The 24,528-nt window shown below is 42.9% G+C and overlaps 1 protein-coding gene across 11 annotated transcripts in view; it reads right to left on the reverse strand.

The window, feature by feature from the left end:
- LOC117397002 (dynamin-1) overlaps positions 1-23,601 on the reverse strand; it is a 140,035-nt gene extending 116,434 nt beyond the window's left edge. For all 11 annotated transcript variants that reach the window (XM_059005392.1, XM_059005389.1, XM_059005388.1 and 8 more), the window contains exons 1-2: positions 23,177-23,601; positions 52-125 (exon numbers count right to left, since the gene is read on the reverse strand). In XM_059005392.1, the coding sequence (XP_058861375.1) occupies positions 52-125; positions 23,177-23,337 (235 nt within the window). In that variant the 5' untranslated portion in view covers positions 23,338-23,601. The remainder of the gene's footprint in view (positions 1-51; positions 126-23,176) is intronic.
- Positions 23,602-24,528: the final 927 nt, after the last annotated feature.

Raw genomic sequence — 24,528 nt, forward strand, 5'->3', positions numbered from 1 at the left:
TTAAATTCCATTCCATCTAGCTAACAATTTTGTTTTTTTAATAAGATTCACCTGTGGGACAGTTAATGAGCTGCAGAACAAGAGGACGTCGGGTGACGATGCCAGATCCACGGGGAAGGAAGTCCCTGCAGAACAAGAGGACAAAGACATTAGACAGGGAGTCAAGGATTCAGTCTCTGAGAAAGACATTAGACAGGGAGTCAAGGATTCAGTCTCTGAGAAAGACATTAGACAGGGAGTCAAGGATTCAGTCTCTGAGAAAGACATTAGACAGGGAGTCAAGGATTCAGTCTCTGAGAAAGACATTAGACAGGGAGTCAAGGATTCAGTCTCTGAGAAAGACATTAGACAGGGAGTCAAGGATTCAGTCTCTGAGAAAGACATTAGACAGGGAGTCAAGGATTCAGTCTCTGAGAAAGACATTAGACAGGGAGTCAAGGATTCAGTCTCTGAGAAAGACATTAGACAGGGAGTCAAGGATTCAGTCTCTGAGAAAGACATTAGACAGGGAGTCAAGGATTCAGTCTCTGAGAAAGACATTAGACAGGGAGTCAAGGATTCAGTCTCTGAGAAAGACATTAGACAGGGAGTCAAGGATTATTTTATTTAACCACTTGGTGGTCCAGTGGTTAAATAAAAGGGCTTGATACCAGGAGGTCCCCGGTTCAAATCCCCGCCCAGCCACTGACTCGCTGTGTGTGACCCTGAGCAAGTCACTTAACCTCCTTGTGCTCCGTCCTTCGGATGAGATGGAAAACCGTGGTCCTATTGTAAGTGACTCTGCAGCTGTTGTTGATGCATAGTTAAACCCCTAGTCTCTGTAAGTCGCTTTGGATAAAAGAGTCTGTGAGACAGGGTAACGTCACGGCCTAAGCTGTTACCAGCAGGTATTAGAGACTCAGAGTCAAGAAGCTGCAGTGAAGCACTGTTGCACACATTTATAACACAAACACAAAACACAAGAACAAATCAAATAAAATGTTCACAAAAAACAAAATAATGCAGACTGGGCATTCGCCTTCATTATAAAGTTCACACAGTTACACACAGTTTTACACACAGTTACACACACCTAAGCCCCTCTCCCCCACACAAAGGATTTTGAGGGTCATGAATCAAGAAACTGCAATGGCATTAAGGCCACAGTGCCGAGTTTACGCTGGCCTTAAAATTGCCCCGTATGTATCATGACACGTTAAAGCCGTGTTAGCACCGCCAAAATGCGCTCTGCCGTGCAATGCACTCCGCCGCTCATTAGCCATGTAGTTTAAGGCGTGTCAAGCCTTAATTATGTGCATGGGCAAATTATAGGTGGGGCTCATTTCTAAATGAATTCTGTGATATTAAAATGAGATTTATGAAGCAGCAGGACATCTATGTCAGCCCTAAAATGGTCTACAAATAAATCAGATTTCAAATTGGACTCATTTGAAGCACAAAGAAAAAGCCAGAAAGCAGCTGATACTAGGTCACCAGAAAACACATTTTCTATTTACATTATATTCTATTGATATACAGTAAGTTGCTTAAAATCTGTTATCATTGACAGTTCATCAAGAGCATCACCCAAAAACCAAGGCTGAAACATTTTAACATTTAGCCTAGCTAATGAGACAACTCTTTAAAATGTACACTGTAACTTGAAAAGGGCTTGTAACCAGACGGTCCACGGTTCAAATCCTGGTTAAAGAAAAGGGCTTGTAACCAGGCGGTCCCCGGTTCAAATCCTGGTTAAAGAAAAGGGCTTGTAACCAGGAGGTCCCCGGTTCAAATCCTGGTTAAAGAAAAGGGCTGCAGGTTCTTATAGTGGTGACCGAGGGATTAACTAACTATTAATGATCTTGTTAACCACTCGGTCATGTTCTGCACAGGTTTACTAAAGATGCGTGACTGTCAGCCAATTCAATAATTACAAGCTGACAGTCACGCATTCACGTATTTCTAAAATCACAATAAAACAATAACAAATAATGGCGGACGCTTTTCGCCCACGCCACAAACAATAATAATACTATGAATCATACTATGAATACTATGAAAAATATACAAAGGGGCACCACACTAATTAATAATTCAGTCTCTTTGAAAGACAGACAGTGAGTCAAGGATTCAGTCTCTGAGAAAGCACAGGGACCACTTTTAAATGATCTAAATTAATTAGGGTGACCAGATACCAAGAGTGAAAAATCGGGACCCTTTCAGTTGGCGCGGGGAGGAAAGAAACCCTGTGAACTTCTGCACAAGGCAAGCGACGCAAACTACGTATCTTTCTTCTGTAGATAGGCTTTTTTTTATTCCTTCGCCTTCCTGGGGGCATTGCACTTAGGCAAAAACAAAAAGTTAGAGAAATATATATATTTTTTTAAATACTTAAGCGGTTAACTTTCTTGCTTACTGTTCAGATGACAGTGATGTTTTAATCAGCCTATCAGTGCATCTCTACTTGTTTTTCTGTGACCTGCTGCACTGTGCATAGCACAGGCAGTGCTGCATTATTTTGATTCAGGTTGCTAAAATCTAGTTCCCTTTCAATTCGAAGACGACCACCAATGACATTACATATGGGAGATGCCTGCCCATTGGGTAGGTATCGCTGAGCTCTCTATACCAGAGCTGCCGATAGGCCCCTTCCTAGGATAATGCACTTGGTCCCACCCACCGAGGGGATAAAACTCTCATCCAAAGGAAGCTATTTCTCTTTATCCTTCTCAAGACGGTACGGTAAGACCTCTGTGTTGAGCTGAGCGTTTTGATAGAAAAGAGCTTCTCAAGTCTAATCGAGTCGATTGTATTTCCCTTGCGGCGAGCCAGCTTTCAGCACGAATGCTTCTTTCTGAGAGTACACAGTTGCTCCATGGGGCTAGGTCTTGCCGTATCCCCGCTGCCGAGTAGACCCTGTCGGCTGTGTATGTCTGCCCACCTCGGTGAGTCGGGCCTTGTAAACAGTGTGCTCTCCCCTGTACTATTTTTCTACCATGTTTTGCTGTCTGCTTCAACTCGCCCACCACTGCTTCGGCCTTGTGTCCCCCGGTACACGCTACAAGCTGATCAGGTGTGTGTGACCGCAAGGTTAGGGTAGGCGCATTTGTGTAGCGGCCCCCCTGGTGCTTCGGTACCGCGGCGCACGCATAGCCCTTGATACTTAAGTATCTTGGTGCACAAGTGCTCAGTGCATACGGCACACGGTGGCCAGCACCTCAGCATCAGTTCACAGTCACAGCACAGCGCGGTACTCAGTGCACGCGGTACACATAGTGCACGGTACTCGGTGTGCACGGCGCACGGGACGCACGGTGCACACGGTGCTTGGTACAACGCTAGTGTGGGAATGCAGAGTGCTGTATGGTACTCGGTGCGCACAGGGCTCAGCAAGCAAGGTGCACGCGGTGCACACGGTGCATGGTGCACACAGTGCTTGGTACTACACTAGTGCACGGGCATACGGTGCTGCACGGTACGCGGTGCACAAGGTGCCCACGGCACTCAATGTGCGGTGCGCTGTGTTAGGTACCCTCTGCTACAGCGCTAGTAGGTGTGTGCACGGCGTTCGCACTTAGCCAGTGCTTGAGCGTAGTGCAAGTGGTGTTTAGTGCATGGCCAATGCAAAACACCAGGCCCATGTCAGGCAAGTCGGGGTTCAACCACTGCACGGCCTGCAATGCCAATATCCCACAAGAGGACAAGCATACCCTCTGTGCACGGTGCTTGGGCGTTCAACATGCCACCTTGGCGCTCGAGAGGGATGTGACCTGTAGGATGACCTGTCCCAGGACCCCCTGCTAGGCATCCCCGATGCGCAGGTCGCCCGCAGTCGCTCCCCATCGCCGCAAGCGAGAAGGGTGAAGCGTTCCAAGCAGGCAAGGGACATTATGGATCTCAAGGCCGGTCTGTGTTCCGGACGCAGGCGATGGCTCCTCGCACTCAAAAGTTCCCCGCCTTCCCAGACTTCATGGAGGAGGTACGCTCCTCCTGGGATCGTCCGGCCTCCGGTCCTAGCGTGCTAAAATTGGCCGCACCGCTTGCCTCCTTAGAAGGCGTGGATAAGCTTGGCCTAGCGGGGTTCTCCCAGTAGATTCCACCATCGCAGCCGTAGTTAAGGCCCCACCAGTGGGTAGATTGGCTAGAGACCCGGCATGTCCGAACCCTCAATGTAAGGTGACGGAAACGCATCTCAAGCAGGCTGTGGCAATGTGCCCTGCCCTTGTGTGCGTTTCTGTGTTGTATGTTGCGTGCGTGTGTTAATGTTGGTGTATTGTAGATGGTACACGGGATATAAATGGGTGAGTGCAGCACGACTATTTAAATTGTATATTTGTATTTAGGCACAGGATTGCACATCACTGCACGTGCATTTAAAGTAATTAATATGTGAGCACGGGGTTGCACGTAATTAATTCACGTGCTGGGATTCAAGTGAATAATTAATTAGTAATTGAATCCCTGCACAACAGTATATATAGGTGCACGTTTCATTCAGTCGGGGTTGGGTGTTCGGTGAGTGGAGAACGGGTGAGAGAGAGAGGAGAAAGAAAGAAAGAAAAAGAAAGATCGTAACGTTTGTTTTTGCTTTACTCACCATGTTTGTTCATCCCTGTTTGTTAGTGTGTGTTCGTTTTTGTTTGTCTCTTTATTTTGGCTACCATTGCCGTGCCCTGTGTTTTGTGTTGCAACCTTTTTATTTTCTGTCTGTTAATTATTAAATGCTGAGCGCGATCACGCGCTCAGCTTCACCAAAACCCCAAGTCTCTGTTGTTTATTTCCTGGATCTGGTCTGACGCCACCCACTCCGGCCGTCTTTGTGACACAGGCGTATGCAGCAGAGGCGCAGGCAACCTGCCTGTCTAACACAGTGAGTGTGCTTACTGCTTACATGGATGATGTACTGCGTGAGGCCCCGCTCCCCGAGCCGGTGACCACGGAGTCTCCTGTCCAGCACACTGCTGCAGATCTCCAGTCTCCAAGGACAAGCTCTTGGCCAGAGCCTGGCTAGCTTGATTGTGGCTCATAGACAGCTGTGGATGTCACAAGCCAGAGTTCCTGATGTGGATAAGGCCACACTGCTTGATGTGCCTATATCCCCAGGACATACCTTTGGGCCAGCTGTGGATGGGATCCTACAGAGATCCCACCGGGAATGCGAGGTGGCCTCGTTGCTCCTTCCCCGCACCTCTGCGTGGGGCAGATCGAGCCGCTGGTGAGCTCCTCAGACGCGCACTGTCACTAGAACAGTTCCAGTCCCCACGGCTCCGCTGGGTGACCTAAGGCATCGTCTACAGGGCACATCAGCAGCAAGCAACTGGGCCCAACCGGCAGGCAGAGGGAACGCAGGACGTGACCAGTCCACACACCAGCATCACAGGAGGAGTTTTCAGGGCCAGCGCCCTAAACAGCCACCCGAAACTGCCCTGCCTCAGCCTCAGCAGCCCGAGCAGGGCCCCTAAAGGCTGGCGGCCTTAGACCCCCTTTTTGGCACAACAGCTGCAGTACTGGTGCGCTTGCACCTCAGACTCCTGGGTGCTTGCCACCGTGCAAAACGGTTATGCGCTTCAGACCCTCTCCAGGCCTCGGTACTTCAGAAGGAAGTGGCAACCTTGCTGTGCAAGCGAGCCATTCGTCTCGGAGACCCCACCTCCCACGGAGAGGAGTACTACTCGGGTTCTTAAAAGAAAGGAGGTTCCAAATGCTGACGCACTGTCACATCCTCCAGTCCGTATGGCCGGGCGACGGTTCCCCACCGTGGACTTACGGGATGCGTACTTTCACATTCCCATTTGTCCACAGCACAGAAAGTATCTCCGCTTCTCTTTTCAGGGAAGCGTTTACGAGTTTGCTGTGCTGCCATTCGGCCTCTCCCTAGCTCCTCGTACGTTCTCAAAGTGCGTGGACGCTATCCTGGCTCTCCTGCGGCTGCAGGGGATCAGAGTAATAAACTATCTCGACAACTGGGTGATCTGTTCTCAGTCGCGAGGGCCAGTGCAGTCTCAATGTATGGGCAAATCCACACCAGACAGAGATGTCGATAACTTCTGGGGGATGTTGCATGCTTGCCTTTTAACAAATGACAGCGCTCTGTTTTAGTAAGAAAGCAAGTATCACTATTTTTAGGCTTTTATAGTGCTCTGAAATCTTTGGTGTATTTAATGTTTAAACAGGTCTGCGAAATGTCAGTGAAATCCTTTTTTGCTTTTTAGTGACAGGCTCGTCAACAAAACCAGCCATCATGACACTTCGCCAGTAAAACCCAGGCACACGCACCAAGAAAACTACATGACGCATCCCGCATCATATGACTGCAGATTAACATGATTGGATAGCCGCATAGATGCAATGCTGTGATGATTTGCCTTCTTGTCACAGGTTTTTCCTCAAACAGACACTTGACAACCAGATACAAGAAAACGCTGTAGCGTGTGTTTATTATTTTTAAACACTGAAAAGAAAATAAAGAAAACAAAACCTAACCCGGTCTGAAGTCCTAACTAAACAAATGGTTCCCTAACTAATGACGGGGCAGGCTAAGCCTGTTACCTCATCTCCAAAACCAAATTGTAATCCAAATACTTTTCCAATACGTCGTTGACCAGTTCTCACAATAATAATAATATTTTTTCTTGTTCACTCTCTCATTCTCCAACCTAACTCCTACCATCACACTCAGTGTAACACACAAACGCACACCCTTTTAACCATTGTCAATTACCCCATGTATCGCTGGTCATCCCTAGGGCTATCTGACCCAATTGTGGACACGTTGCAGAATGCTAGGGCAGGCTCCACTAGGTCGTTATACGCCTAAAAGTGGAGATATTTTCAGAACTGGTGTCTGACTAAGGGTCATGACCCAGTCTCTTGACCTATGACAGTTATCTTGCAGTTTCTGCAAGAACTGCTCAATGCTGGTAGGTCACCTTCTACATTGAAGGTGTATTTGGCGGCCATTTCTGTGTGCCATGCCCCCGTTGATTCTGCATCTCAGGGTGCACATTTCTTGGCTGCCCGTTTTCTCAAGGGTGCTTGGCAATTACGCCCTCCAAGGAGGGTCGTTCTCCCCGAATGGAGCCTTGATATTGTACTGGAGGCTCTCACAAAGGCCCCGTTTGAGCCCATACACGCCATAGAGTTTGCCATAAGTATCTGTCTATGAAGACAGCCTTCCTCTTGGCAATCATCTCCGTAAAGCGGGACAGCTCCTGAATGCATATTTGGGACGAAGGCAGCAGGGTGTCACTACGTATAAAACCTGCTTTCCTCCCTAAAGTGATGACAGACTTCCACATGAACCAGTCTGTGGAACTGGAGTCGTTCCATCCACCTCAGTTTTCTTCGTGGGAGGATAGGAGATGAACTTCCTCTGCCCGGTGCGGGCATTGAGGTGTTATGTGGAGAGGACAAGAGCTCTGCGTCATTCTGACCAGCTCTTTGTCTGTCATGGTATATGGACCCTAGGACAGCCTTTCGAAGCAGTGGCTGTCGCACTGGATTGTGGACACAGTCTCGACTGCATATGAAAATGCCGGTTTGCCCCCACCAGGCTTGCTTCCTCCTTGAGGTTGCAAGCTCGCACTGCTAACCTTTATGCAGTTCTGATGCGTCCCTCATCTGCTGCCGTTCCTTCTCCCTCGCCACTGCTCTTGTATACTTTCCCAGAAGTATGTTGGTGGTCATCTTCAAATTGAAAAGGAATGTTAGGTTACTTACCGTAACCCTGGTTCCTGAAAGAGAAGATGACCACCAACCAGCGAGGTTGCAGCGGTCACCCTCACGGGTTCGACGCAAGACAAAATGGCTTCCGTGGGTTGACTGTTTAATCCCTCGGTAGGCGGGACCGAGAAGGTCACCCCAGGAAGGGGCCTATCGGCAGCTTTGATATAAAGAGCTCATTGAATACCTACCTAAGGCAGGCATATCCCATAAGTATGCTGGTGGTCGTCTTCTCTTTCAGGGAACCAGGGTTACGGTAAGTAACCTAACGTTATACTGCATTGCACTGCACTTCAGCTGCTTTACTATTACAACCTCACTGCCATTCAAATATTTTATAATACATGGATACGTACCTCAGCCCATATGAGAAACAATAATTGTTTCCAATGTTTTAGTTAGCTATATTTTAGTATACATTTTTTATTAATAATTATTAAGTGAATTGAATAAATAAAGCTTCTGCGTTGCTGCTTTTCCGTAGTTTTTAATTGTGTTTGTTGGACACACACTGCACATTGCCTTCATTCTGCAAGAATGGCTTTAGAGGTTCTATTAGAACAATAGGAACTTGGAATTCAATTCAATTGCAAAGGAAATGTTAAGGAAATAGCCCGCTTTACTTTTTAATTTTTCTTTCTTTGAAAGCATTCCAAATTCCTAGAACAATAACAGTAGCCCTCAACAAGGATTAAGTCTGCAATCTAAGATGTTCCAATTTTCAAATAAAAGACAATAACCTCCTTCTGTTTGTTCTTAATTTGAATAACCCTTTTGATTTGAACGAATGGTTGGGAGGCTTTTTAAATAGAGGAAGTTGGTAAGTTTGGGGAAGTGGTTTGGGGTGTGTGGCAGGCAGAAGCCCCGCACGGGTAAATAAATGTATATGTGTAAATATTATATGAAAAAGTGTTTGTTAGATATGGCAGGGCTGGAAGTTACGATTCCAGCCCTGGTTGTTTTGGGTGTGTTTGTGGTGGTGGTTGGCAGGATTAGGGTTAATTCCTATCCCTGTCAGATAATGTGAAAATGTGGCCAGGTGTTGATTGAATGATTCATTTTCAATCAATCCTGCCACATGCTATATAAGGGAGCTACACAGCTCCATGAGAGAGATTGCCTGGGAGAGGGGAGACCACATGGAAGGTCTGTCTGTTGTCTTTTGTTAATTGTTTTCTTAAGGTAGTGAAGGCGAATGCCCAGCCTATGGTTTTTGTATTTTGTTTAAACCTTTTGTTTTGGCCCTTGATCTGGTTATTTTGTTTCTGTTTCTTGTGTTCTTGACTTTTGTTAAACCTTTTTATTTTGTGTTTATTAAAAATGCGCAGCAGTGCTTAAACTGCAGTTTTACTGTCTCCGAGTCTCTGTCCACCCAGCCACCCTGTCACAGGGAGTAACAGGAGGGACTGTATCCAGGGTGGCAAGGTGAGTGTGTATGTAACACAGTGTAATGTGTAGGGTGAAGAGCTGCTGTCACAGATAATGCTGACCCCTCGCTTCTTGTGCCATCTTGCACAGTTTGAGCAGCCAGAACCACTCAGCTTCCCATTGCAGTCCTCTCACCCAAACTGCATGAGTTGACATCTCCTATACAATGAGAGTCTACACACAATGTAGTAACTGATTCATGTATTTCTCCTACACTGTTTTACAGTGTTTGAGACATTCTCTTAGTAGTCGGTATGTGCCCAGCCACAGATAGTGATGTTTAACTCCAGTAAGCAGACTGACAATTGGGTTGATTTCATACAGCTCAACAAAAGCATGTGTGAGTTAAGCTTTCATCCCCAGGAATAAAACCACCACCTAGTCGATAATAAAGGACGTGGGGATATTCAGCACAGTCTGAATCCTCTTCATCATTCAGCACGGCAGTAATTATCAGCAGAAAGATGATTCCTTTTAAAAAGATCTCTTTTTGTCCTGCATTCATCACATTTGCTTAACACCATGTAGTATGTGTGCTTACTGCCTGCAATGAAGTGAACCACATTGTGGAGGGAGAGGGGAAATGAAGAGAGTGGGAGGGTGTATATGTTCTAAATGCGCTAAAAACCTGGGTTCATTTGTGCAAAGCGTGTCGGTTTTTAATTGAAAATGTTCTTGCCTGCTGTTGAACATATACATGTATTATAAAATGGAAAGCAGGAGCAATCTCAATGGTTAAGAGGTATTACATCCTGCACAGATAAGAACATAAAGTTTACAAACGAGAGGAGGCCATTCGGACCATCTTGCTCGTTTGGTTGTTAGTAGCTTATTGATCCCAGAATCTCATCAAGCAGCTTCTTGAAGGATCCCAGGGTGTCAGCTTCAACAACATTACTGGGGAGTTGGTTCCAGACTCTCTCAATTCTCTGTGTAAAAAAGTGCCTCCTATTTTCTGTTCTGAATGCCCCTTTATCTAATCTCCATTTGTGACCCCTGGTCCTTGTTTCTTTTTTCAGGTAAAAAAGTCCCTTGGGTTGACATTGTCAGAAATTAGAATGAAATTTGAATGCTTGAATCGGATCGCTGCATAGTCTTCTTTGTTCAAGACTGAATAGATTCAATTATTTTAGCCTGTCTGCATATGCAATGCCTTTTGAACCCGGAATAATGCTGGTCGCTCTTCTTCACACTCTTTCTAGAGCAGCAATATCCTTTTTGTAGCAATGTGACCAGAACTGAACACAATATTCTAGATGAGGTCTTACTAATGCATTGTAAAGTTTTAGCATTACTTCCCTTGATTTTAAATTCAACACTTCTCACAGTATATCCGAGCATCTTGTTGGCCTTTTTTATAGCTTCCCCACATTGCCTAGATGAAGACATTTCTGAGTCAACATAAACATTTCTGAGTCAACATCTTTTTCATAGTTCCCTTCTTCAATTTCAGTATCTCCCATATATTTATAATGCACATTTTTATTGCCTGTGTGCAGTACCTTACACTTTTCTCTATTAAATGTCATTTGCCATGTGTCTGCCCAGTTCTCAATGCTGTCTTTGCTGCTGCAACGGTGTTTGCCACTACTCCTATTTTTGTGTTGTCTGCAAATTTAACAAGTTGCGTATCATCAGATCAGCTTGGAACTCTTTGAAACATTCCCTAGTTCATTTGACAACCAATTCACTTTAGGAGGGGTGGGGTAGCGATGCCATTTTACTTGGCTTCACTTTGTACTACTTCATTCCATCTAGAGTACAGCCCCCCCCCCCCTTTCTCTCTCTATCACTGATTTCCTTTCCTGGTGCCGGAAGCTGCTCAAGTAACCTGGTGATCAACTACCAGAGTGGAGCTTTGAGATAATAAGAACGGAAAGGGGTCTGATTGCCGTTCTGCCTTCGCATCCTGCTCAACAGGCCTGTTGTCATGGAAACAACTGATCCAGGGCTTCGTTTTCAGTGTAAAAAGGTCACCACAAAAAAAAAATCTAAATCAATCACTGACGATCCTTTTGAGGTGAAATACTCTGTAATAGTACCAAGGCTACTGTACCAAGGGTCTTAGATTACCTGTGTGCCAAATTGATTTTTTTTCTTTTTCAATTGCTTTCTGCAGGCCTATAAAATGCAGTGCCATTTTTTATAAGCTCAATAACACAATCCAATGTGTTCAGATATGGTGCAAAATCAGCACTTCTAGTCTGTTTGGCGTGCAGATATTGGACCACAGTTTTGCTTTCATATTCTATGTTCCTATGTGTGACATGGTACACCCCTGTGTGTATTGTATGTTTTTGTATTCTTATTATTTGAATGTATTGTTTATATGTGTAAAAACATGTTTATTTATTGTTAATTGTTTTGCAGCATGGATGGGGTTAAACTTCCATATCCAAAACTTCTGCAGAATGTGACCGTCTCCAGATTGATTAATTTATTACTAATTTGGAGACGGTCACATGTATATAAACCCGCAGCTTTGGTGTGTTCAGAGGCGGAACAGGAGAGAAACCTAAAGTTTCCATACCCCAGTCCTGTGTGTCTGTCTTCCTGGTCACCACACAAGCCATCTTGCCACACCATGGTAATAGACATTTTGTTGCGAGAAATAAATCCTTGCATTGTTCATGTTAATACGTCTGTACGTGCAAAAATATATATTAACAAACTGCATTTTCTGGTTGTCACTGCAAGTACAAGAGAGAAATGAGTACAAAGAAATTCAACCACAGAACAACAGGAACTCCAAAACAAAACAGAATGAACCATAAGATATATATATATACATACATACATACACACATATAGTAACCAAGCTGCTTCCACTCGGGTTCATTGCCCCTTTAAAGACGTTGGAACAGGAACTGCAGTTTTAGCACGGTTGTACACTTTTATTTACAACACAAATGAAGACCTAGCTCTTTTTTCGCGCACTAACTAAAACACAAACAGGAACCTAAACTATAAAACAGGACAGCTAAGCTGTTTACCTGATAAACAAAAATCAAACAAAAACAAAACACACAGTTTTTAAACAAATAACACAAATAGGCTTTACAAGGTACCTTTTTCTTTATACACTTGAGCACACTACCAAGAGGGCTCTCCACACAGCAGCCCTGAGCAGCCTGGCTGCTTCCTTTAAATACCCTGCACCTGGCTCCAATTTACAATGCTAGGAATGAATGCTCTTCTGCCCTTTTGTCATAGAAAAGGCACTAACCAGTCCTTAGGTGTTTCCAGTAAAGTACTTTAACATTAATAATGGGTTGTATTTGAATTATTTTGGGAGGTTCTTCATTGGGAATGTCACATGAACAATTTGACTATAATAATCTGATTATCAGACAGATTGACTTTACAATACCACCTGGTCCCATTGAGGACAACCGTTTTTATTGTGTTCTTGATCAATAATGTGACACAACAGCCCTCCCTGACCTCAGTGTTTGGGGTCATTATTCAGGGTTCCTGGGGAGCCCCTCCCCTCAGAGTCACAGCTGGGCTGATTGTGGATTGTTGATTAACTGCACTGTTACAGCAAGTGCTTTGACACCAATGTGCACCAATGTAAAGGAACACAAAACAGCTCCTCATCTAAAAAGAAGACCTCTGGAATGAGCATGACCTAGACAGATGAAGCATATGAGCCGTTTGTATGAGATAGTATTCACATCACTTGTTAAATGTTAACAGAAGCTGTTCCAGCCCATATAGTCTACAGTTTCTGCATCCCCTAGTTATTCTATGCATTTACCATAGTTTACCATTTGTCATTTTTTAACCTTTTCAGTCCTGAATTATTTTTGTTGAAATTAAGTTATATAATTCAAAAAGCAACTCCTTTATTGAGTATATTATTAATAATTTCTTAGCAGACACCCTTATCTAGGGCAACTTACAATTATTACAAGATATCCCATTATACATTATTTCATTTTTTTTACATACAATTACCCATTTATACAGTTGGGTTTTTACTGGAGCAATCTAGGTAAAGTATCTTGCTCAAGGGTACAGCAGCAGTGTCCCCACCTGGGATTGAACCCACGACCCTCTGGTCAAGAGTCCAGAGAGCCCTAACCACTACTCCAGACTGGGACCTAGGAGTCCTGTGATCCAACGTGATTGTCAACAGCATGTGTTAACATATGGCGCTGAGATATTAACCCTGAAAGGGTTCATATGCTATACCATCCCTCGCTGGGCTTTTTCAATACTTACCTATGATTTACCATGCTTTCACTGTGCTTTATTACATGTTCCCTCCTTCTACTATCATGGAGAGTTGGTTTCTTTCAAAATAGGTCTTAAAAAATCAAGTAACTTAAAATATAATTGAATATCACGTGTATAGCATGCATTCATGCCTGAAATAACACAATCCCCTGGTGGGCAAGTAACACATGCGTTATACATGTGATCAACATCACTTATTACAAAGGAACGTGGAATGAATACAGGTAACCAAATGCACATGAAGCAACATGGCTGAATTCAGATGAAGTACATAAGATATCCAGGTGTTATTCCTGTGGTACTTGGTTCTTTTTCAAAACTGGAATGTAATATTAAAAAACGTTACATTATGGGAAATGACTTGATCAATCAATTTTCAGTAAATATTTACACATGATGGAAAATGAAACAAAGGCCTGTCATATTTATTTGATTGTGGAACATTTCAATTAGACAGAGCCAATATGAATAGCTTTATTATTCTATCATTTAAAAAAAATGCAATGTAATAATTCATAGTGATTACTCTAAGTAATCATTTAGTATGAAGACATCCTTTTCCATTTCGAGAGTCTCTGCTCACACCTGTAGTCTCTCCCCCGCCCCACCCAGGACAGATGGTGCTGTCTGCAAGTCCCTCCCCCAAACTACCAGATGGACCAGCCAGGTGGGCCGCCTCATTCAGGATATTGATCTGAGATGCTGACCGGTGACACAGCACATTCATTTTGTTTTCTAAGAGACAGGGGCAGAATATCGTACATACGTTTCCAAAAGCAAAGAAAAAACAAGATGTAAAAACAGTTAACATGTAAGAGCAGAATATATTAAAAAAAAACTGGAATCTTTTCCCTATTATACTACATCTTTGCCATGTTTTTAACAGGCTTTATCATACCTCTCTAGACATTACAATGCTTACAATGCTTATTACACTGTGCTAGGCTTTACTACAGGAAACTTAAGAACATAAGAAAGTTTACAAACGAGAGGAGGCCATTTGGCCCATCTTGCTTGTTTGGTTGTTAGTAGTTTATTGATCCCAGAATCTCATCAAGCAGCTTCTTGAAGGATCCCAGGGTGTCAGCTTCAACAACATTACTGGGCAGTTGGTTCCAGATTCCCACGATTCTCTGTGTAAAAAAGTGCCTCCCATTTTCTGTTCTGAATGCCCCTTTATCAGCCGCTTGTGACCCCTAGTCCTTGTTTCAGGTCAAAAGTCCCCTAGGTCGACATTGTCTATACCTTTTAGAATTTTGAATGCTTAAATCAAATCACTGTAAATTGAAAATTAACACTGAAAATTATTATTATTTATATATTAGCAGACGTCCTTATCCAGGGCGACTTAGAATTGTTACAAGATATCACATTATTTTTAAATACAATTACCCATTTATACAGTTGGGTTTTTACTGGAGCAATCTAGGTAAAGTACCTTGCTCAAGAGTACAGCAGCAATGTCCCCCACCTGGGATTGAACCCACGACCCTCCGGTCAAGAGACCAGAGCCCTAACCACTACTCCACACTGCTGTCCACTGCTGAATGGATTCAGTTCTTTTAGCCTGTCTGCATACAACATGCCTTTTAAACCCAGGATAATTCTGGTTGCTCTTCTTTGCACTTTCTAGAGCAGCAATATCCTTTTTGTAACGAGGTGACCAGAACTGAACACAGTATTCTAGATAAGGTCTTACTAATGCATTGTAAAGTTTTAACATTACTTCCCTTGATTTAAATTCAACACTTCTCACTATGTATCCGAGCACCTTTTTGGCCTTTTTTATAGCTTCCCCACATTGTTGAAAACATAGATGAAGACATTTCTGAGTCAACATAAACTCCTAGGTCTTTTTCATAGTTCCCTTCTTCAATTTCAGTATCTCCCTGTGACAGTCTGGCTCGCAGTGGTGACGTCACGGACCAGGAAGTAGAAACCAAAACAATGGATGGGCGGTTAAAGCTGAGTGCAACGGCACTCAGCGTATTTATTAATAAACAAAACAAAAGATTTAAACAAAACAACAAAACACAAAACAAAAGGGCACGAGGGCCAAACGAATTAACAAATAAACAAGTAAGTGTCGTGCTGGATAATCCAGCACGTTTTAGCAATTGTTTTTCGAATGTTGCTCGCTCTCTCCGCTCCCCGTACTCTCCTCTGTACACCCAACCTCAAGTGCAGAGAGCTGCAGGTTTATATACTCTGGCCGAGGGATTAACTAGTTGTTAATTATCTTATTATCCCTCGGCCAGAGTCTGCACGCGTTTGGTAAGGATGCATGACTGTCAGCTAGTTAAATAATCAGTAGCTGATCAGCCATGCATCCTCACAGGGTTTTTAAATATAATAATAAAAGACGTGGCACTTTTACCCGCGCCGCAAACAAAAATACAAATAATAATAAATAGGGGCAGGACACTCCGCCACACATGCCCCCCCTTGTGCGCAGCACACATGGCCTTTTCGGCCACCTCCCCCCTTAGTCCCCAAAGTCCCGGTTAGCAGTCCCGGCGCAGGAACAGGAGCAGCAACGGACCAAAGGTGGCGGCCATGGAATTCATCTTTTATGCAGGACTTTGTCAAACGCTTTCTGGAAATCTAAATAAACCATGTCATATGCTTTGCAATTATCCATTGTCGATGTTGCATCCTCAAAAAAATCAAGCAGGTTAGTTAGACACGATCTCCCTTTCCTAAAACCATGCTGACTGTCTCCCAGGATACTGTTACCATATAGGTAATTTTCCATTTTGGATCTTATTATATTTTCCATAAGTTTACATATACTTTTGTGATGTACCTCCAGATTCTGACACTCCCAATGAGATGTGCTAAAAACTGTCCTTTAGGAAGTTCACAACTGGCTAAGCATTTCTTTATATATATGTACAAATGTAGGTGTGACAGAATGACATGCAGACAGACAGACTGCTTCCATGTGATCCTATCCTGTCCTTAGTGAGTGTAGTGATTGCAGTGATGCTCTATTATATTTTGTGAAGGCTCACCACAGAAATTACATAACAGGACACAGGCGAGTCGTATTATCATATCATGGAAAGTCATTATTACAATTAATAACCTACTAAATGGAAGATGCATTATTTAATATGGATTTAATGTTGGTCAGCAGGGGCCATCTGTGAAGACTAACATCTCTATCTGTGTTATTTGTATTTATTTTCGTAAAATACCAGAGCCACTTTAATTAGATCCAGCACATTTTGATCCATTAATTGAGCCTAGGGTCCTGCTGTACAGAATTAGGCAAACCATTCCATTTTAAGTCTCCATACTATGTAACATTAGGTTATTATCATAAACCTGAAATAGAAATGTAACCATTACCTAATAAAGACCCTGAAACCTGAATAAGATATATCAAAGCTGCACATAGTTCCTGTGACGCAGTCGTGCTACAAGGACTGCAGATACAAACACCATCATAATTTTTCCTTCAAGATTGCAGCAATCATTGACGCTGCAATCTTGAAGGTTAATGGTTACATTTCTATTTCAGGGAACCAGGGTTATGATAATAACCTAACGTTCCCTATCAAGTACAAAATGTAACCATTACATCATGGGTATGATTACCAAAGCTGTCGCAAAGTAATATTGCATACTGGAATGCTACAAGGCTTAAGCCAAAGGCCATAGGTTACCATTAGGAACCCCAGTACAAGTAGCTAGGGCTAAAAAATTAAGGGAGAAACTCACCTCTATGTCCCTTAATACTCTAGTTCCAAAAATCAGGGTTTTGTGGATCCATGACCTAAGTCTGTAGAATCTAGTAAAGGTATAGGGAGTATCCCACACCGCTGCATTGCAAATGTCATTGACAGATGCACCCTGGAATAAAGCCCACGAATTGTCATGCCCCTGAAGGAATGGGCAGTGAGCTTTTCTGGAGAGGGCAAGTTGTCCAGCTCATAGGCAGTTCTGCATGTGTCTGCTATCCATTTGAACAGCCTCTGCCTAGGCAGGGCTTGATCATGGGACTTCTTCCCAGACCCAGAGCTGCAGTCCCCAGCTCCCGTTATGGAGAACCAGCAAGGACAATGGGTCAATTCCTGGGAAGCAAGAGGTCTACCTCTGATCTCTCGAACTGTTGCCAAATAAGGCTCACCACCTCCGGGGGAAGCCTACATTCTGAGGCACTGGGAACTCTTGAGAGCAACAGCTTGCAGACTGGAGGCTGGGGGACGTGAGGCTGCCCTGGTGGTTTATATAAGCTACCACAGTAGTGTTGTCCGTCCAGACAAAAACGTGTCTCCCTTGAACCTCATGTAAATTCTGCAAGGCTAAAAACACTGCTTGCAGCTCCAAAATATTGATGTGGAGATCCTGCCACGGTGGATTCCATACCCCTTGCACTCCCCTGCCATTCCACACAGCACCCCAGCCAAGGCTGGACACGTCCGTGGTGATGACCTCCCTTCTGGTGACGCTGCCCAGCACTACACCTAAGTGCAGGCTGTGTCCACCAAGAAAACACCTTCAGACAGTGATGAGACACTGTCACCAGATGGCCACGGTTCAATGCAGGCTGAAGAACCCTGCTGTTGAGCCAGGCTTGGAGAGGGCACATGCGCAGGTGACCCAAGTAAGGGTCTGGGAAGCTGCTGCCATCAAGCCCAGAAGCCTCTGGAATGTCACTACTGTGAATTTTCTGTTAAGCTGAAAAAGCTTCAGACAAGAGGCCATTCTCTGCACCCTGGCATCCGGTAGAGTGGACAGCATGGACCTGGAGTCCAGGCGCACTCCCAAATATTATTCTGTCTGCCAGGGTTGAGCTGGCTCTTTGCAAGATTCACCGACAGGCCAAAATGATGAAGCTGGTCGGTGGCGAGTTCCGTGTGGGCCTCTGCCTGCACAAATGAGCCAGTCATCCAGGTAATTGAGTACTCCAACGCCTCTGTCTCAATGGGGCCAGAATAGCCTCTATGCACTTCGAAAAGGCATGGGGAGCTAGAGAGATGTATGTGTGTAGTGGCACAGGGATTGCACAATCACTTCATGTGCAGATTAAAGAGGTATGTTGGTATGTGAGCACAGGGATGTGTGTGTGTGTGTGTGTGTGTGTGTGTGTGTGTGTGGAATAATGGGTGACAGGGAGGAATCCTCCGTGCACAAACACGTGGGAATGTGGCTGGAGCTGTGAATTGAATAAGTGATTAAATGCTTAATTAAGGCTCCAGCCACAGGTGTATAAATAAGGGGATCACGGGTGATACAAGGGTTGTGAATTCAGAGGCGGAATGAGAGTCGGGAGGTAGAGAGAGAGAGAGAAAAGATAACTAAGAAATAACAATTGCTATGCATGCTAGTTAGACTAGCAGGATACTTGTTTAGTTCCGTGTTCTGTTTGTTTGTTTTGGCCCCTGTGCCGTTTTGTTTGTTCAGTGTTTTGTTAAAAGTAAGAGCCAGGCTCTGCTAGTGGAGTAGTAGGACACCCTTTTTACCACATCACACAGACAGTACATACAGGCCCCCCCACTGACAAAAGAAACATGTGCACAGCGGGGGAAAAGGAGCTTGTACAGCACATAGAGTTCAGGTATGGTTATACTCTGTGTCCTACATAAAAGCGAGGCGCTAATGATATCATATCATATAAGAACCTACCTTACTATCCTGGGGCGGAGTGCACCAAGCAGATGTAAGTGTTACGACGGCATAAGTGATGGGTGCAATTTTTTTGCAGAGTGCACCAAGCAGACGTAAGACTTATTCAGGTCATGAAGGGGTCGTAACTGTACGCCTGCTAGCGGGTAGGTGTAAGGCTGGCAAATAACATAGGGGATAGTGGCAGAAAGTTACATTTAAAAGCAAATCAGCTTCGAATAGTGTAAAATAACATTTAGTTCAGCAAAAGCCAAAGATGGGTGGAATAGTACATTGGTGTGATGCTTTACAGTATCACCGTGCAATGCGTGGTGAAAGAATCATACAGGACAGAGTTAATCCATTGGATATGTTTGATGATCTGGAGCGCTATCGATTACCAAGACAGAACCTCCTTCATCTTATAGATGAAATATGGGATAACCTTCAATATATGAACCAAAGGAATGCTGCCTTATCTGCTGAATTACAGGCACTCCTAGGATTACGCTTTTTAGCAAGTGGATGTTTTCACAAGCTGCTACGCGACATGATCCATGTGGACAGAACGACTGCTTGTAGGATGATCCCTATCCATGTGGACAGAACGACTGCTTGTAAGGCGATCCCTATCCATGTGGACAGAACGACTGCTTGTAGGGCGATCCCTATCCATGTGGACAGAGCGACTGCTTGTAGGATGATCCCTATCCATGTGGACAGAGCGACTGCTTGTAGGATGATCCCTATCCATGTGGACAGAGCGACTGCTTGTAGGGCGATCCCTATCCATGTGGACAGAGCGACTGCTTGTAGGACGATCCCTATCCATGTGGACAGAGCGACTGCTTGTAGGATGATCCCTATCCATGTGGACAGAGCGACTGCTTGTAGGGCGATCCCTATCCATGTGGACAGAACGACTGCTTGTAGGGCGATCCCTATCCATGTGGACAGAACGACTGCTTGTAACGACGGCGTACGCTGTTGCGATGGCCTAATTTACGCCCCTGATGTCTAATGCTACTGCTGAGCGCAGCTTTTCATGCCTTCAATGGCTAAAACATATATACAATCATCCATGACTGACACTGTTTTTTATCACTTACAAACATTTGCCTTAGTGACACACTACTAGTTACACTGAATTTATTAACCTGGCAGCTGGTTTAGTTTGCTTTAACTAAAAAGACACCTGCAGCATCAAAGATCGGAAATAATTCTGCTAAACATCGCTCTGTCCTGTACAGAAAGGGGACATTTCACGTGTCTGTTGTTATTTTGATCTTGTTTGATAATTCACTGATGGTGAAAGTAGAATGTCTTTAAAAGGTGGACATAAAAAACGAAATATTCTACAATTTAGCATTTCCTGTTTTTCAGGTATGTGTTTAAATATTAAGGTACATTTGTTGTAGAATAACTCAAGAGAAAATGATCCATTTAATACATAGTATGTTTAATCATGAAATATCTTGAAACACCTATTTTTAGACTCTGAAAAATAGTTACTGACCCCGTATCTTCCAAACCACACTCTGAGATCACAAGATTTGGGGCTGCTGGTTATTTCTAGGGTCAACAAAAGAAACACGGGAGGAGGCACAGCTTTTTCTTGTAGATCTTCAAAATTATGGAATGTTCTGCCTTCATTTGACAGGGAAGCTAGGACTGTTACATTTTTCAAGTCAAGACTAAAAACACACTTTTATAAAATGGCTTTCTTATCTTAGTGGGTTTTAATGTAACTGCTTTTGCATTATGTGTATACTGTTATTTTTTAAATGGGTTATTTAAATGGTCTGACTGTGGCAGTTGTACGTGTGACATGCTATACAAATTTATTGTTGTTTGATCTTTTTTCTGCTATGTACTGTACAGTATTTTGCGATACTTTTATATAAAAAGCGCTATATAAATGCAATACATATATATATATATATATATATATATATATATATATATATATATATATACACACACATATATATATATGTATATAAACTGCACAGTGTTTAAACCACCTCCTGTTCCTCCATATTCAGAAATATCTGACTGATTCTATCGATCTTAGAAATGTTTTACGTAACTTTTGTGTTGCCAGTGACACATGCTGGGACTGAGTTTTTTGGAAAGATATGAAAAGGTACAATCTAGTGTTAATGTTAAATTGTACATAAAGGCTCAAGTGGCATTGTCAAAGCATGGATGCTGCAGTTCACTAACAGGTGTGTGTGTTATATACACAATGATAGAGGGTTTACAGCAGACCCTCAGTGTGTTATATACACAATGACAGAGGGTTTACAGCAGACTCTCAGTGTGTTATATACACAATGATAGAGGGTTTACAGCAGACTCTGTTTGTTTGTGCTTTTCCAGTATAGCAGTAGATACTCATGTCCCTGGAGGAGCTGGAAATCACTGAGGAACAATTTCAAAGGACTCTAAAGCCATAGTGGCCCTATCCCTTTTGACACTGTTATTATTTGGTATATATATATATATAACTAGTATATAACTAGGTAATAATTATTAAATAGCTATGTTATAGTATGGTGTATATGAGACAATGTATCACCATTCTTTAGTACCATACAGAATGCACAAAAACACCACTAAACCAATAACATGCCATTAAAGGCAACCCAATATGGTACTCAATGCTACATGTTTAAGCGAAGATAGATTTATTCAACACAAACACACGCTTCTGTACGATTAGAGCAAGCACAACATTTAAAAGGTGTTTTTTGTCCCTTTTCGCTAACCGACTAGCGAGCTCCCCTGCTCCTGCCTCACACACACAGTTACCGTCTGTGAGTCGGGCAGAGAGCAACGCAGTCCGTGATGCTGCAGCAAGGTACGTCCACCGTGACCGTGCCAGGAACATGCCTCTCTCCGACACACAAGGTTACAGCGCGCTGAACGCAGAGACATTACGGGTATAATACCAAAAATAAACACCAGCCAGTTTGCCGCAATCAGCTTCTGAAAATGTACAAACACAATCTATTTCAATTCGCGTTTTAAACAAGAGCGCGACGATAACTGTTAAGCATCTTGCCGTTCACTGAAGGTCAGAGCTGGACAAGGAATCGAATAGCTGTCTGCTATTACATAACAAAATGGCAGCTATATATTAAATAGGTTAGAGTTGTGTATATAGCAGAGGCGGTGTCAGTATCAATTGATACTTCATACAGATATACGAGGTTAAGAAAAAAAACAAACCTTGCATCATGTTCTTTTACTCATCATTTTTTTTCATTACCAATTCTGCATACATTTGTTCCTGCAGGAAGGAGCCGTATAGAGACATTTTATATAAAGACATACAGAAATGCTGAATAGCATAAATACAATTTGCAGTGCAATTCTGAGTGACTACTTTAAGACAAACATATATACAATACACCATGTTGACTTAATTTTGACCATTATTACTTCGACCACCTGCTCACATACACAATTCCAAATGATCCTGCTTACGCTTCGGGGTTTAAGTAAAAAATTGAATCCAAAAATGGAATACTGTATATATGTGCATGACTCGGGGGGGTACCTGAGATGGAAAATGGTGATTGTCTTGGATCGGGGACAAACAAGGATTTGTTTTGTTTGGCGGCAGTGTAGGATATAAAATGCATGTCATCAAAGATTCGGGTAATCAGCATCGGCGTTTACGTGCTCCCATTTTCAAAGCTATATAACCTAGTGTCATTCTAAGAGAATACATTTAAATACTAACCGAACACTCAGAGTCAGATTTTGAATCAGTTACGAGGTAGTGTGTTTAAAAAAACAAAACAAAAAACCTCAATAAGCAGACCAATTTCTAGCTAAATAATTCCAATGTCAAATACAGTTTCATGTAACATAAAAATCACAAACAGAAAACACTTATATATTTGTGATTTAATTATCCATATTATTTACAAAAATGGAGATGCCTATGACAACATACATTGTTTATGCACTAATCTCTGCACGAATAGCATTGCTGCTATGTTTTTATGATCATAATTCCTATGATAAAAACAAGATTAGCCCATAACGTTAATGTTATTTCCTCTATTATTAATAATTTCCAAATGCTATTTTTTAATTATTATTCGTAATTTAAAAAAAAACGATAGAAGGTTGTTGCTTTGTGAAAATGTTATTAAAATAAATAAACACAATGACTTACTTCCCAACGAAGTTCTCCAGGACGGAGCTTTTGCCAGCACTTTGACCCCCAACCACCGCAATCTGGGGGAGATCCAGATTGGCGTTTTGTCCGATTGCAGAAAAGGCATCCTGGAGTTTATTTACCAGGGGAATTAGATCTTCCATCCCTCGGTTACCCATCTTTGTAAAATAGCGTATTCTTTGTCAGTGTGTGCTGAAACAATCGGAAAACCCCTTGCAAAACGTCTTTCTTCTGTTCTACGTTTTTCTCTGGTTGTTATAATGATTTGCGCCGACGATTATTTGATTTTTGTGTGCACCTTCATTTATTATATTTTGACAGTATCCTCTCACGGTAAAATGCAGCTTCTTGCCTCCCCCTCTACTACGGTTCTGCTATCTCTCTCCCTAGGATGGGGATGATCTCCGTACTTGTCAGATATGGATGTGAATGAACAGCCAAGCCATTGGCCACCAGGAGGCGTCCAAGTAGGAGTACGCATGCACCAAAGTCTTTAAAGAATTCTGGGAGTTGTAGTTTTAGGTGGAGCCCTCCATCAAAATAAGGTCTGTTGACATAAACTACCCTTGCAGTAAGTAAATGCAGGCGTTTATAAATTATTTATAGTTATTAATCTGTATTAATCTTAATACAGTTTGGAATGTTTTAGCTGTGATGGCAGTATATTACAATACTGATTTCCCTAATCATTATGGTACATTTTAATCATATGCAGTAGCTTGAGCCATGTTATAACAAGATTTAATTTAAACTCCTTGAAATCCATCATATTGCTTCCTTGAGTGAAGATTGGGCACCTGAGTTTAATTTAAACACCTTGAAATCCATCATATGGCTTCCCTGAGTGAAGATTGGGCAACTGAGTTTAATTTAAACACCTTGAAATCTGTCATATGGCTTCCCTGTTCCCTCTGTCTGGAGTCCTGAATTCAAAAGCAATCAGAACAAGTAATGTATGCTAAAACATAATCAATGCATAGCATTGTAAAAGTATGGACATTACAAAACGATACAAGGTAAAAAAAAAAAAAAAAAAGAGACAGGATTTTTCAATTTACAGGAATTAAGTGAAAAGCGCTACAATAGTTAGTGAATGTATTGTAACGCTTGAAATGTTTTTGCTTACGATTGTAAGTCACCCTGGATAAGGGCGTCTGCTAAGAAATAAATAATAATAATAATAATAATAATAATAATGGATCTATCCTTCATTAGCAGTGTAGCAGGGCGGGGTCTGTGCTGGCTATCTGACGCATGCATGATCCTGCGGGGGGGGGGGGGGGGGGGGGTCGGGAGCCCCCTGGGATCCACCTGTCAATCATGGCAATGACACAGAGAGGTTGGGTGAG

The sequence above is a fragment of the Acipenser ruthenus genome, chromosome 31, assembly GCF_902713425.1.
Source record: "Acipenser ruthenus chromosome 31, fAciRut3.2 maternal haplotype, whole genome shotgun sequence".
Classification (NCBI taxonomy): Eukaryota; Metazoa; Chordata; class Actinopteri; order Acipenseriformes; family Acipenseridae; genus Acipenser; species Acipenser ruthenus.